The sequence below is a fragment of the Eublepharis macularius genome, chromosome 4 (genome assembly GCF_028583425.1).
Source record: "Eublepharis macularius isolate TG4126 chromosome 4, MPM_Emac_v1.0, whole genome shotgun sequence".
Classification (NCBI taxonomy): domain Eukaryota; kingdom Metazoa; phylum Chordata; class Lepidosauria; order Squamata; family Eublepharidae; genus Eublepharis; species Eublepharis macularius.
This window is the reverse complement of record NC_072793.1, coordinates 79,258,468-79,274,269: the sequence shown is the minus strand read 5'-3', so window position 1 is coordinate 79,274,269 and position 15,802 is coordinate 79,258,468. Positions and strand designations below refer to the sequence as shown.

Below are 15,802 nucleotides of genomic sequence, written 5' to 3'. Positions count from 1 at the left end.
ACCCTCTCATAGTTCTCTTGTGAAAAACTTTGGCTTTTCAGGGGCTTATCTGTTCACACCACATAGGAAGGATGAATAGGGGTGGTTCGGGACATGGCTCCTAATTTTTCTGCTACCCTCTTTGTACTCCAGATCACACCAAAACACATCTCATTAGAAACATCACAATGGAAGATGGAAATTGTCCAGTACTCCTTGGTACTTCCAATATCCTCCTATTTTCCACAACTCTACCTCAGAAAAAATTACTTGCTCTGGATATGTAACATGTACATATCTATTAGGTTTGGAGGAAACTTTGTTTTTATAAAGAAGAAACTAAATAAATTAAACCATTTGGAGTCAGTCTCTAGAGATCACCTTGTAAGCGACCATTCAGCAGGGAGCACATATGCCTATAAATACATTTCATGACGACTGACATTTGACTTGCGCGTCGCCCATGACTTTTAATATTTTGGTCTTTGTCAATGGCGTTTTCTCTCGCTGTGCAGCGAAATGTAGCCGTATTGGAGTTCCTCATTCACGTCACCACAGTTCGCGTCGAGAGAGGAGGGGGTGGGGGAAGCAGCATCATAACTATGTGAAGCTCTGACGTCCAAAGTGATGCCACTTTTTGGCAAGGTTGTATTGGATGGCGGCTGACTAAGGCGGCCTCGTATTACATGACATTTTGAACCTCGCAGCTTTCTTCCTCGCAGGCAGGTGACGTTACCTCGACCAGCCCCCTCCCGCCCCTTCTACTCCCAAGAAGGCGGCTTTTGATACTATCCCCCTGCATCGCACGGCGGCCCTGACGACCCTCCTCCGGAGGCCGGTTGGCCGAGCCTTGAAGAATCGAAGCGCCGGTTGGTTTCCGCGCATGCTCGTCTGCAGAGTTGGGCCTGGTGCGGCCTGTGAGCGGTTGACGGAGGCCATTGCGGCTGGAGCGTCCCTGACTGAGCCCATAAGGAGTCGAGGCGGCAGAGTGGCTCGCCTGAGGGCTCGGGGAAGAGGTGAGACGGGGACTACGGTTGGCGCGTCTCCGAGAAACTGGCCGTGGGTGTGGTTGAGGGTAGCATGCGGGGTCGCAGACTTGGGAGACGGAGCGGCGGCGGCCGATGACGGTCTCGGGTGGCTGCAGTCACCTTCCCCCCACCCGTAGCTGAGGCTGGAAACTTTCTCTGCCTGGTTCTCGGCCCGTGGGGGTGTAGGCTGAGGCGCGGGCAGAAGGGGGAGAGAGCGCTTCAGCCCTGAAGGAGAGGAGAGGGGATGGTCACAGGGCGGCAGAGCGCATGCCATCTGTGCCGAAGACCCCCTGGCACCTTTCATGTAGTAGGGCTGGAAATGTCCCTTCGTGAAAACTTGTAGAGCTGCTGCAAGTGAGAGTAGGCCAATACTGGGCTCGAAGCCCCGTAAAAGGCAGCTCCGTGCTGGTCTGCCTCCCAGTTTCCTCCTCCTCCGGTGCTGCTTGCTGTTCCAAACGCCCCTTTCTTTGCGGATCGTGAGAAGGAAAAGAAGCTGGGGTGTAGTTCATTCATGCGGCGCCGGCTTTCGACCAGACAGTTTGTGCACCTGCCCAGGGGTAGAAATGCATAACTCTTAGGTCTCATTCATACCCTAGGGAATATATTATCGTAGAAAGGGCAGCTACGTACATACAGGCTACTGTCGTTCTGGTTTCTTATCGTTCCCTTCATCTATCAGATGAGCATCTCTGGGCAGGCTGATGCGTAGGAAAAGATTATTTCACGGACAGAACGGTGAGGGAGATTAACAACCCAATTCTAAACCGTTACAACCTTCTAAACCTATTGACTTAAACGGATTTAGAAGGGTGTAACTGTGTTTAGGGTTGCATTGTTAGCCTCCAGTCCTTTGTTTATTTAATTTTGTTATTTATAGTCTGCCATTCTCACAAACTTTAAAATAGATTACACAATATAAATCAATATAATCAACACGATGGGACATTCAGTAAGCAAAGTAATAAGATTAGGATTGCAGAAATCTGAAACCAAGCACAAGTATTAACATTACATATTGAACAGTGCAGAAATTTCGTAGTAGGATAATACAGCAACAAACCGTATGTGCATACATGGTAGTGTAATCTATTGTCCCTTTCTCTTTATTAAAGCATCTTCCTGAATCTATGTTATAATATTGCTGTATTCCCTTTGTAAAAATGCCCAGGATAGTTCAGTTTTGCATGGTTTGCAAAATGCCAGGAGAGTCGGAGCCTTCTTAACCTCATCAGGCAGACCATCCTCTAAGGTGGGGGCTGCAACAGAATATGCAGATGTACGAGCAGTTATTGATATAGCTCATTTACAGGGTGGCACCTGCAGAAGGCCCTGTTCAGATGAGTGAATAGGCCAAGTCAGAGGGCCATCTTTTGGGCTAAACTAACTTGGAAGAAAGCATTTTTTGCAACTGCATTATCTTACTTTTCCAGCAGTAACATATAGTTCCGATATAACCCCTAAGCTCTTAACTGAGTCTCCAAGGATCAGCTGAACTCCATCAAAAGTGGGAAGCACAATGTCCTTCAAGACTTCTGTCTTCTCAACCAGCATTACCTCTGTCTTGTCAAGATGTTTCAATGTTTTTACTCAACCATTTAATCACAGCAGATAGGAAGTGGTTCAGGACCTCTGCTGCGTCACCAGGAGATGTGGATAAGGAGATATAGAGTTGGGTGTTGTCTGCATATGGATGACAGTGGAAACTTGTTATTCCAAACTGTACTTATTACTCAGTATATTCAAGATTCAAGGTGGGGTATAAAGGAAGCAGCAACCACTGCAAGGACACAAACATCACACCATAAGTATCCAGTAACAAGCGAAAAACAATCCATAATGAAAAAGTATATACAATTAAAATACTTCATTAAAAGCAATATAGAGAAATGCAGCCAGATCTTCCAAAACCATCCACCCTCAATCACATGCCCTCTAAATATAGCAAATGAAGGTGGCCTCCATGCCTGCTCAATAGCTGTTGAAGAGGAATGAACCTACTGCAGAGAAAGCCCATGATGTGACTGTTGCCACAGGTATGAGCCCAATAAAGGGCAGCACCAGGAGAAGGCTGTCTGAGCATTGTAACTTGTGCATGGGATTATACTAGGAGATGCCATACAGTTATATAATTTTTCATTTCATTCTGCCCAAGCAGAATTGAAATGATTAAGAATGCTAGCTAAAAAAAAGTGAGGATGGCTGTTGGTAGAATTTATTTTGGCAGCAGGGAAGGTGCATATTTGAGGGATTTTTGGTGTGTTTGTTATGTTTAGGTGTCCCAAAGGGATATGTTTCACTTTAAACACTTTTATTACTGCTGACATTTATACAGCTCTTTTAGTATTTGAAAAGTGCTTTATAATCTTTATTGTATGCACAGTCATTGTTGAGGCTGGTCACTATTACTGCAGTTTTTACAGAATGAGAAGTTATGCTAGGAAATGCTATGCTCCAGACCAGCCAGTAAATGCATGACTGAATGCAGAAATCCAAATTTCATGTGCTATCCATGGGATAAATCCATGGCATAGTCTACAGCTGAGATCCATTCTAGAGCTGTATTTTTACATTTTTAAAAGACAGAGCTCATTGAGTCGTGGGATAATAAGCCCAGCCCTATACATATTTGTTCAGAAGTAAGTTTGGTGGTAATTGCTCTCAAGTTTAAGTAGTATTAGAGTGGCTTTATATGTTATGGAGGTTACTTACGAAGGGAATAACATGAAATCTGAGTGTAGCGTGTCATTTGTGATGACACCACATGTATGTGTTATAGTATAAAAGGAGAAAAAGAAAAAATGCTGTAAGAGAATAGTTTTACTGACAATTATAGATACTAACACATTTTGTGTAAAGCTTCATAAGAGGATCTGTAGGTAGCAGCCTCTTTAACCTCTCACAGGAGGTAGAGATCCATCTGAGAGTATCAAGTGGAATGGTCTGGTGTGCTGCTGTTGGCACATAGTCTGGGGTTCCTTACCCCTGGGTTACATGCTCATTAAACAGAAATGTTTTTATATGATATAAATAAGAACTACTCGAAGGGGGCCCTTTATAAATCTAAACCACAGCCTGAGAAATTGCTAATTTAGAGCAAGTAAACATGCTTAGTTTCTTCAGTTACAAAAACAAAAAATACACATGATGTTTTAGGGATTGTTAGAATGTTATAATGCATTTGCTAGTTTGTTAGAATGCATTTTACAGGGAAATTGGTCTTGCATTCTACATGAATTAAACAGTCATGTGCAGTCTTGTAAAACTTTTAAGTTACTCAGCCTCTTAAATATCCACTCTGAGAATGTGAATTTAAGAAATAACTAACCTACGTACATAGGCAGTGCAATCCTAAGCAGAGTTACTCCAGTCTAAGCCCATTTATTTCAATGGGCTTAGACTATTCTTCTTAGGATTGCACTGTAAATCAACTTGTAAAGGTGGATAAAGCACTAAGTATGCAAAGCATTACTTCTGCTTTTGAATTTCTTTCAAGATTTGGGACTAGATCTGACTGACTGAGGTTCAAATCCCCACTAGCCTACTTGTCTCATAGAGTTGTTGTGAGGATAAAATGGTGGAGAGAAGAATAATGTACTCCTTAGAGGAAAGGTGAGATTTTTAAAAAACACAATAAAAATACATTTTGAATAGACCTACATAATCACCTGCAATTTTTGTATGTTACTCTCAAAATCAGAAGAATTGTGAAAGAATACACTTTTTAAAAAAAATCCCAAATCATTCATGTGGGAAAATATTCCTGGAAATACTGATGTGTAAAGCTGTTTTAGGATCTTGGAATTTGAAACTTCAGTAGACCAGGCATTAATGATTTCTTTCTGATAAATGGAAATAACAAGGAGCCCTGTGGCTCAGAGTGGTAAGCTGCAGTACTGCAGCCCAAGCTCTGCTCATGACTTGAGTTCGATCCTGGCGGAAGCCAGGTTCAGGTAGCCAGCTCTAGATCTTTGTATGCCATTAAAGGTATTTGAATTTGAGGTAGCCAGCTCAAGGATGACTCAGCCTTCCATTCCTCCAAGGTCAGTAAAATGAGTACCCAATTTCCTGGAGGTAAAGTGTGGATGACTGGGGAAGGCAATGGCAAACCACCCCGTAATGATGTCCCCCTGTGGGTCAGTAATGACTCGGTGCTTGCACAGGGGGACTACCTTTACCTTTAAATGGAAATAATTGTATTTCCAGATTCAGCATTCCTTTCAGCCCTTTAACAGGCACAGCAAAATATTACCAAGGACAAAACTGTGTCTTGAATGCCTAGTTTTTGATCGTTATAAAATGTAATATGCAAAGAATAGGGGATTGAGAATTTTTTTTTGTGAGAAATGGAAAGCAGATTTGCATCAAATGGTTTCTTCCAGTTCTTAGGTATGGTACTGTATTGCAGGTTCATATCCTGCATTTAGATCGCTAAATAGTATTAATCTGAGAGAGAGGTTCTAGTACCCATTATCTTTAAAAATACGAAAACCCTATAAAATAAATTATTTATCTGATTCTGAACCTGGACAGTGTGCTGAGAATTGGAAAAAACCCACATAATGGGGCCAGGTACAGAAATGGGTCATTTTCCTTGTGCCAGTTTTCTCCAAACTCTGAAGAACATCCTAGCCTGTAGAAAAATCACAAGCGTTATTAAAATTGGGGTGGGGGGAGATTACAAGAACTGGAGAAGCACTGTCTGTTAAAGCGCAGACAGTGGCCAGTGTAAACCCCAGTGGCAGTGAGGGAAGGGTAGAAAATGAAGGGGCAGAAAAAATAATTTGGAAAAAGAGCCATTTTCTGTCTTCTCCCCTCCCCCAGTGAATTTTTAAAAGTTTTTCTGATGGGGAGCACTGGGGAAAAAGTCTCATACTGGTGACATATACAGCATTTTCAGGAATATGTTTTTTAAATGTAAAGAATTTTGGCAACAATTCATAGTTTTTAATGTGTTTAATAATCTATTTTAAAAGAGTTGAGTGTTTATAATGTTGCAAGGTTTAGCTTAGTATCCAAATGTGCTGGCAATCTAACTCACTGTGACTTTATGGGAGAGTTTCTGTCCAAATAATGTCTTTTCTTTTGTTTATTATAGAATTTGCTTTCTACATTCAACTCCCCTTCCCCCCCGCCTCTCAGATGGCAAAAATTAAAGGTACATGTGCTATGGTAGCATAGGGTGCAGCATTTTTAAAATTCCATAAATACACCAAATAGTACAATTTTATAAACTAAGTTATTGATGAATTTTATATTGTTCAATCAGTAAAAGAAGTTTAGGTTTGATAGGAAAGTAACTATTGCATATTTCAATTTCCCTCTAAATTTCCATTTTTTCTTGAAAATTTGTGTTTTCCCTGTGGCTTAAACATATGACATCTCTAGGTGAGAACAGAGAAGAAGCAGGATGGGGAAATGGAGCCAGCCTCAGAGGAAGAAGGTGGAGGGCAGCAGGAGCCACCACAAGCTAGAAGACAAGCTGGATGGGCGGCAACAAGATGATGGCAGTACTTTTACTTCCTTTCATTTTTAGGCACTGCCTAAAAAAGGAGAGCAAGCTAGCTAGGCAGAGGTGCTGCTGCTGCTTTCCCCATGCCCAGTCTCCTGTCCCTCAGAGGAGAAAAAGTAGGCGAGTGATAATAGTTAGAGAAATGAGGAGGAGGAGGAGGAGGAGTTGCTGCTGCTGCTTTTTGTTTTCTTCTTTCACCTGCCAGAGAGAGAAGGTTGGCAGGGGGAAAGAGAAAAGAGGAGGAGGTTATCTCTGTTCTGCCCCCCACCCAAGTTTCTCCTGGAACTCCATTTGTTATTAATCTTACAAATTATTGAGAACAAGCTGGGCACTTTGGGGATAAGAAAGTTGCTTTGGGTCATTTACTCTTCAACCTTTGGAAGTTCTGCGGTATAGTTCTGTAGTGCTATTTATCTACACCTGAACCTGAACAGTACTGTATGGAGGGCGGGTGGGGTAATTTTATCCCCATCTCCTGACCCTTTACAAACCATCCAGGATGTTAGAAACTTTTGGAGACTGTCATTAGAATCTTAGTCTTTAATTACGATTAGAAGACTTACTGGCACAGGACCATCAAGGCTGCTGTTAAATGGAGTAATTAGCCTTTACTTGGTCTTGCCATGATGTGGATATTGCTAGTGCTGATCCACATGTAATATTCTCTGCATTTTTGTTGGTAATTATACTATGATATATAATCACTTTCTTTAATAACTAAGTTCAAATGTATATGTGTATTTATAGTGTGGCAATTAAACAGGAACGTAATTTTAGGGAAACTGATTTTCATTCTAATATAGTTGCAGGAAATGGCCCTATGTTCTTCAGATCCCATGGGGTATTTTTGCCATTGTTCAGTTACAATATGCAGTTACTTTACTTATCTCTATTTATGGCTACTTGTGATACTAAACAGATTCTGAGACCCATTGTTCATATTCATCAGCACACTCAAATTGCCTTAGATTTTTCTTCTATTGTTCTGTCAGATATTTTGCCTGCAGAGGAGCCAGATGGAGTAATTCTTAGGTAATATATGCCAAGAGTATAACCAAAAGTGACAGAGGAAGAGGTTCACAACCCTTTGGGCACTTTTCTCTGGGAGTGGACCTCAGTATGCCTGTTTGCTATTTATTCCTCATGGAATCCATGTGTATTTCAAATATGCATTTTTCTGAACTTTTCCTGTGGTCAGCGGAGAGGAATATTCATTACATTCAGATGTTCTCAACATGTGTAGAAGACTGTACTTGGATATCTTAGTATTTAAAAGAGAAAAAAGGGTTGATAATTTAATGTGATGTGTTAGTTGTATGGACAGTACATTTAGTTTTATTGGTCTTGCACATAATGAGAAAGATGTCTAGCTTGTTAAATTTTTAACAGTGAAATCCTAAGCAGAGTTACTCCATTCTGTTACTTTGCTTAGGATTTCACTGTAAATCTACAATCATTTGTAGTATTTACTCTCATACACATGACGGGAATAATTAAACATTGAGATACTTCTCCAAAGAATTCTGTGAAATTAATATGGCTTAATGCTCTAGAGGGATAGAACTTTTCAAGCATTATTTGTAAGCCAGAGGCAGTAAATGTTATCGGAAGGTCTAAATAATATCAAACAAAATTGCCTTCTGAATGTATCCAGGGTTGATGCGGTCTAGTACAGGCCTCCCTCTCAACCAAGAGGATCTTGTCCGTCCACCTCACATTCAGAAGAACATAGTCTACCAGTGCAATCCTATGGTGAGTTACTCCAGTCTAAGCCCATTGAAGTCAATGGACTTAGACTGGAGTAACTATCCTTAAAATTGCACTGAAGATGCTTGGTTAGAACAGGTATGTTCTCCCCCAAGCAGTACCTTTCCAGGCTTCCTCTCGCCCTTTGAATTTTGTACCTGTAATCTCCTATTCTTTCTTGGCAGATCGGAATGTATTAACCATGTTTTACAAATGAAATATAGAGGAAGAAATAATACTATTTCTTTAAGAATGCTATTAGTAAGCCCTTAAAGAACCTCATAAAATTGCTAGACCAGTGACTTGCACAGTGAGGCTGTTTCCATGCAGATATCTTTCTCTGCTTTGACTTGGTTACAGTAGCATCATGGTTTGCAGGAGCAACTACTTGATATCATGCTTCTGTTTTTTCCCCTTCACTTGGTTGTGATCTTTCCCACATCTGATTGTATACAGTCTTTTTAAAAAGATCATAGTCAAAGCATCATGGGATGCTGTTGTAGATGGGAAGCTGTACATTTTGCAGCTTCTACCCAATTCAGTACTATTTTTCTTGCCTAAGCCCTCATGATGACTACCATTCCCTTCCTCTGCACTCACCAGGCGTTTTCTTTGGGCTTTAAAAAAAATTGGATATTGCTACATTGCCATAGCATGATAACGATCTGTTGCCACAATTGACTAGTTCCCAGCTTTTATTTTTTAAAAGTTAAGTCTAGCCCTTTTTGTTGTGGAATGACAAGAGGCTGCACATTTCCCCTTACAACTCTGCAGCAAAGATGGCTGAAGACCGCTATATGAACTGTTGTCACTACAAATGCTTCTGCGTTCACAGCAATAATGAAGCTACACAGAAAAGTCTCCATTACATTGTTCAGTGAAATATTCAGGATGTTGAATCTATTTCAAAAGGCTGGTTTGTAATTGTCTGGTTAAAAGTCTTTTTATCCTTCAGAAAATATTAGTCTTATTTTGTTTGCTTTCAGATTATATTATTTATGCCTGTTGGCTTTTTATCAAAATATTTTCTTTGTCTCCACTTACTTCCTGTGCTTATGCTAAAAAGAATATTTCTCCATGGTTAATGTTACTATAAAAATGTCCAAAATATTATTCTCTGTGAAATATTAGCAACTTGATGAATAAGTGTGGAATCAGTTTTGTACAGAGGGGCACAGTAGCAAAAAATTATTGTAAATGAAACCTCCCAAATTGAACAGTATTTGTGAAGTAAACATTGGTATTTGATTTACTTGCAGCTCCGGATTGGGTAACAAATAGGTGTTGTTTGACATTGCACAGCAGGGTGGAAATCAGGCACTTGATCTTTCATGTGTATAACATGTTTTGATTGATTCAGTTACTTATGGGTATGTTACTTATGGGTATGTGTGTGTGAGTGTGTAATGGGAGAACATGATGCTCAGAATCGTTCTCTGCACTGTTGCTATGTTTATTTCCTATTAACTACCAAAATCTGAACACACATCTAATGCATCTGACCCTTGGCTGTGGCTGAGTTTGCTAACACAGCAATTTGTCATTGTTGTGTTTGTTGTCTTGTCAAAACACGAGTCATTTTTGTCCATTTGTTACACTTTTATCCCATTCTTCCTCAAAAGAACTCAGGCATTCTAGGTACAGTCTCTCAGATATGATGCATTTCTTTTCACTTTACGGTATAGCTTTCATTCATTGGAAACAAACTGGCTGGTAGAAGAAGGCAAAATTAATGGGCTTATTTTCCACCACCTATGGCACAGTTACCTCTCTAAAGCAGTGGTACTCATTTTGTGGCATATAAGCCTCTTCTGCATGCCCTCTGTGGCAGCTCTTTCCATTTTGAGTTTGGGTCACAGCCTTAATAGCACACCCAGAAAGTAAACACAGACACACTGGAAGTGGTGTGGGACCAGTGATAAGTTAGAGGAAAACATTCAGAGGGTCAAAGAATAAATAGGAGATAAAGAGAGAATATCTGGGAGAAAGAGAGAAAGTGGGAGAGGACTTGTCTTTGCCATGGAGTGAGATGAAAATAATAATGCATGCAATAAATGTGTTAGCAGAATTTGATTTTCTTTGCATTACATTTTTTTAAAAAAGTTATATATTTAATATTATTTGGAGGTGGAAAGTTGTGTAGGCCATGCAGTAGTCAGGTGTCTTGTTTGGTTAATGGTGGTTGTGTATGCATCTTTCTGTGAGCTTCAGAATGAGTATCACTTCTCTAAAGTTTCTTAGGCTTCCAAAAAACTTTTTCATCAAGGCCTTTCATTCTGACCTCTGTTCACATATGTACAAAGAGAGAAGTGGGTAGGTGGGTTTGGTGTTTGGAGAGAGGTGTGTTTTAAGCCTTCTTATTTGTGCAACCCAAAATTCCTTCTGCCGTATTAGAGACTTTCAATAGTGACTAATACATACACAGGTAGGCCTGGAAAATTCAGAGCACCTACCTGACTTTCTGAGCAACTAGGTATTCATTATCTGGTTTATCAATTTGAAAGATTTTTCCATTGCTCTGTAAGCTGCTCATGAGGCTTGAATTAGAGACCCCTAAAATCCGGAAATAGCAGAAGTATGTAGCCAGTCTACTAACATGTCACTGTTAATTATCCTAAGAGACCATTTGAAGTGGCTGTTGATGTTGGGAATGTATCATTTGACTGCTCAAGCACACGGTAGCCCAATGCTTAATGGGTAGGTTAATGTGTCCAAGAAAAACTGTGGAGTCTGGATAATCATGTATCTTATATTACAATGATCAGTCATTATACTGAGTCCATTTTGGATGACCCATTATGTTGGTCAAGCTTTCAGATAGGCATATAAATGTACAGTCCACCCCACCCACTCCCACTCCATCTCTTCCCCAGTTATCTAATTTATAAAGAGAAAGCTCACTGACCAATAAATGTACATATTTATAAATGAATGTGTAGCAAAAGAAATGGAAAGGTTAAGGATTTGTTAAAACCTTTCTCTTTTGGGTACTCTTTTTTCTATAGATCTTGAAAAGCGTGCTAATCTTGGGAGGCAACCTACATGACACTGCATCATGAGTGAGAGTAAATGTGACAGTCAGTTTTACAGCGTTCAGGTTGCAGACTCCACATTCACTGTACTTAAAAGATATCAGCAGTTGAAGCCAATTGGCTCTGGGGCTCAAGGTATTGTATGGTGAGTACTGTTGATCCAAAATGGATGTAAGCAGCCTTGGTACAATAAAAAGGTGAACTGTATATTGCCAGAATATAAAAGTCACTGTAAATATGAATGATTAAATATTATAGTTAGTGAAATTCCAGAGCAGAATGTTTAGTTTTGTTTATGGAATAAGGGCACCTGCCTCAAAAATTAAGACAAATACTAGCAGAGTTCCGCTTAAAATAATTTGTCTGTTGAGGAATTTGCTAAAACAGCGTATAGAAACGTTCTTAATAAAAATGATTTTCTACTTTGTACTTGGCTGAATAAGCTAAAGTTTTTTAGAAATATTCTTTACAAAGTGTTCTTCTGTTGAGACTACTCATAGGTGTGTTGACTCATCTGTGTAGGATGACGTCACCAGAAACAATTTCCCCCCAGATTAGTGGTCTGTTTTGGCCCTTTCTCTGTCTTTTCCCCTTAATGACATCATCTCCAACAAGATACTTTTCCAGCTCCTTAAAACCCAAGGGGGTTGCCTAGATAACTACAGTTTTTTTTCCAGTCAGGGAAACACAGTATAATGATGGCTGTGCATATTTGTTCTTTGTAAGGCCAGAAGAAAAGAGACAGTGCATGTGTACAGCAATCATAGTACAACAGTGTATTTTCTAAGCCAGAAACTGCAATGCTATTCTGCATTTGACTTTAAAGAACTGATACAGGCAATTGAGGTAATTAGCAAGGGATGGGATATTTGTATGTTGAAGCGTTGGTGGCAGACAACAAAAGAGAAAGAATCCATATAAAGTTGGGGTGGGGGGAGGGAAGATTGTTCCATAAATGTTTGTTAGGCTTTTTTATATTGTTCAGCCTCCACACACAGGAACAGGGAGAGCTACAGCATCATGTACATTTGCAAGCCTTCAGGGCACGGCCCTCATTTTAAAATGCTAGAATTAGTGTACTTCTGTTCTTTCCTTTCAGTGCTGCGTTTGATACAGTTCTTGGAATTAACGTTGCTGTAAAGAAGTTGAGTCGTCCCTTTCAGAACCAAACACATGCAAAACGAGCTTATAGAGAACTTGTGCTTCTAAAATGCGTCAATCACAAAAATGTGAGTAGTTTTAATTGAACATATATTAGAACCAAATAAATGTAAAATAACAATTTGATGGATGCCTACTCAGCTATAATCAAAGCATCTCCATAACTGGTTTGTTAATATATCAACATAAATATTTGAAAATAGGGATGTGCAATCCGGGTATGGGAACCAGATAAGAAAGCTGTATTTTGCCGATCAGGCTAAATCTGGCTTTCCCGGATCAAATTAGAGAATCCCAGGATCTGGGTCCCGGATCAAGACCACCAGATTAATTTGGGCAAATCTAGGAAACATGGCTTCAGCCTCTTGACTGGCTATTTCCCTGGCATGGCCTGAATTTTTTTCCAGGAGGGGAGGAGGAAGGGGGGAGTGAGGAAAAGGGAGGGAGCAGCCAATCTGTGTAGGAGCTCTCATTGTCTCCCTGGCTTCTGTGAGTGATACTTGTTCAGTTAGGCTAACTTGCAACAGTTTCCCTTGCTTCAGTTTCGTTTGGGTGGAATTCATTGTTTTAACATGATTCTCTGTTGTGATGTTGGTCCTACTGCTTCACTTTGGTTCAGGGGGGATTCCATTCCCTTGCTTCAGTTTGTTTCTGTTGGGCTTTCTCTGGGCTGAGCTTGCATTTGGAAGTTGCCTCTGGCCATGGCTGCCTTGCCGCCTGTGTGTTTCTGCTTGAAAGCCTGTTTGGAAATGTTTCCCCCATAGGAAACAATGGAGAGTGGCTGGGGTTACCTTCTTCAGAGGCTGATAGAATTAGACCCCAGGGTCCAATTTTCCTGAAACTGCGGGGGTGGGGTGGTGCTTTGGTGGACAGGCCAGAGTAGGTTCCCTACATACTTGGTGGAGTTTGCTGGAAAAATACACCCCTAGCCTCAGATAGTTTTCCTCGTAGGGTATAATGGCTGGATAAATCTGGGATTTGCTGAACTGGATCACAGAATCTTCCCCAGATTTCCAGGAAACTGGATTTTTTTGTGATCCCTGAAATCCCGATTTCCCAGATTTTTTTAGGGTGCACATCACTATCTGAAAAAACTACATCTATTTCTAACCTTGTTATGTACTTCTATATAATATAACAGAGTAACCAGACTTGCTTAATGTAAGAGCTACATAGAATATATGTCAAATGTTTGAGAGCCTCAAGACATGATGCACTGAAGTGACTTCAGAGGAAGAGGTGGGTTTGGGGGAATGCCCTGAAAGTGACATCACAGGAAGGACTGGGTTTGGGTGCAGTATGCTGGAAGTGACATCATCAGAAGGGGTTGGAGCTCAGGAGGTGCCATACCTGACCTTTGACCTGGAAGTGACATCACAAAAGTGATGTCACATCCTTGCTAGGCACTACTACCCAAAGACTCCTGGCTCCACCCCCAAAGTCCCCCAGGTATTTTCCGAGTTGGGCCTGGCAACCACAACTTTTTATTGAAAATATGAGAGACATGGAAATAAAGAAGGAAGGAAGGAAAAAAAGGGAGGGAAAGACATGGAAAGAAAGAAGGAAATAGATAGTGGAAAAGAAAGAAAGAAAGATGTGGTGGGAGGAGGAGAAAATAAATAGAAAAGACTCAAATGGGTTCCTGCAAAAGCAGCCGAGCCACCAACTCAATCTCACAGCATTTCCCCAAGAGAAGGGAAAGGAACACACACCAACAAACCCCCCCAACACACACACTCTGAAAACATATCATTCCCCTCCATACTCATCTCCCCCCCCCCCCAGTTCTTTCTGAAAACAGATTGAACTCTCCCCCCACACTCATTCACAGGCACACTGCTTGCCTTGCCCACCTGTTTGCTGCCTCCTGGCCTGTGCTACAGCCACATCTCCAGTCCAGCTGCTCAGCCTGGGCAAGGGAAGGGGAAGAGGTGTGCGTGTGTGCCTCAGCCGGCTGTCTGGTGTTCTGGCTCACCTCTTGCTACTGCTGCTGCAGCTGGGCAGGTGGAGCCTTGCTGATCTGTGTGGCTGTGCGCTCTCCTTTCCCGCTGTCTCTTTTCTCCCAGCAACCTCTTGCAAACTTGCCTATTACTCCCACCTTCCCTGCTAAAATAAACTGCAGCCATGGTGACACTCAGAGGCCTCCAGGAGCCGCACGATATGGCTAGAAGAGCCGCATGCAGCTCGCAAGCCGCACTTTGGCCACCCCTGTAGTATGAGATATTTTAGTTGGTTCCTGTCTTAAGTATAGTCCTTTCATTACTGTTGCATTATGAGAGCCTCTAAGAATGATGCCCTCTTATCTAGTTCTACTTCAGGTGGCTGAATGATGAGGGTTGTCTAGTTTCTAGTTAACTGAATTTAACATTACTAAAATATATTCTCAAATTCTAAAAAGAAAGTTGTGTTAATTTGTTGCTGAAAAAGAAAAAAATTAGTCTTATGGCATCTTTAAAGACCAACATCATTGTTGTGGTGTAAGTCTTTGTGGACTAGAAACGACTTGATCAGATGAATGATATTCATGTGGGCAGCTTATGTGTCTGTGTGTTTTGCATACCCAGAGGACTCCTAGGAATACAAAAAAGTTTGTAAATTTAAAACACACACAAAATGTTCTTATGAACATTCAGTGTTCTCATTGGTTTCAGAACTTTGAGAAAAGGTAAGAATCAACATGGTTTCTTAACATGTAGGTTTGGACTTGACATTGTAATGACATTTTGCTCGCTTCTACGAGCCAAAAGAAAGATCTTTTCTCTTGGAAAGCTTTCAGCAATTAGTTCTCAGACTTGTCAAACAGATAAGTTCTTTGAACTACCTGTTTATCAGTACATTATTTATATAGGGTTCAACATTGCTTTGCAACTCTTCATCAAACACACAGACACCTGTCTAGAGTTTATTTCACTTATTGAAAATACACTGTAGTTTTTTAATGAAGCAAGTAATCAAAATATAAATGGTTATTAATATAAATCCTATAAAAACAGAACACAGAAGGGCAATAAGAAATAAGTTTGCTAACATTTCCTAATAAATTCCAAGTTTAATATAATCAAAGTTTCTATGAAATGCATAGGTAAAAATAAGTTCTCACCTAAATTCTCTCAAGAGATTTCTTCCGTCAGAGCTCTGCCATTCTATCTGAGTTTGCAATTTTATAAGTCATCAAATGCAAATATTTAAGGTCTATTCACCTGATAGCACAAACAAACGATAATTGGTCTGATGCTTCACTGAATATTCATAATTTCTATTGTACAACCTTCCAATTAGTAAAAAATTGTTATACTCAAACTTGCAAAACAAAACTATAAATCTCTGAGAGGTGTCAGAAAAAGTTA

At 40.5% G+C, this 15,802-nt stretch overlaps 1 protein-coding gene across 1 annotated transcript in view; it reads left to right on the top strand.

Moving 5' to 3' along the window:
- Window positions 1-842: 842 nt before the first annotated feature.
- MAPK9 (mitogen-activated protein kinase 9) overlaps window positions 843-15,802 on the top strand; it is a 67,362-nt gene continuing 52,402 nt past the window's right edge. Inside the window, exons 1-3 of the mRNA XM_054976931.1 lie at window positions 843-995; window positions 11,268-11,439; window positions 12,394-12,523. Coding sequence (XP_054832906.1) covers window positions 11,318-11,439; window positions 12,394-12,523 — 252 coding nt within the window. The 5' untranslated portion in view covers window positions 843-995; window positions 11,268-11,317. The remainder of the gene's footprint in view (window positions 996-11,267; window positions 11,440-12,393; window positions 12,524-15,802) is intronic.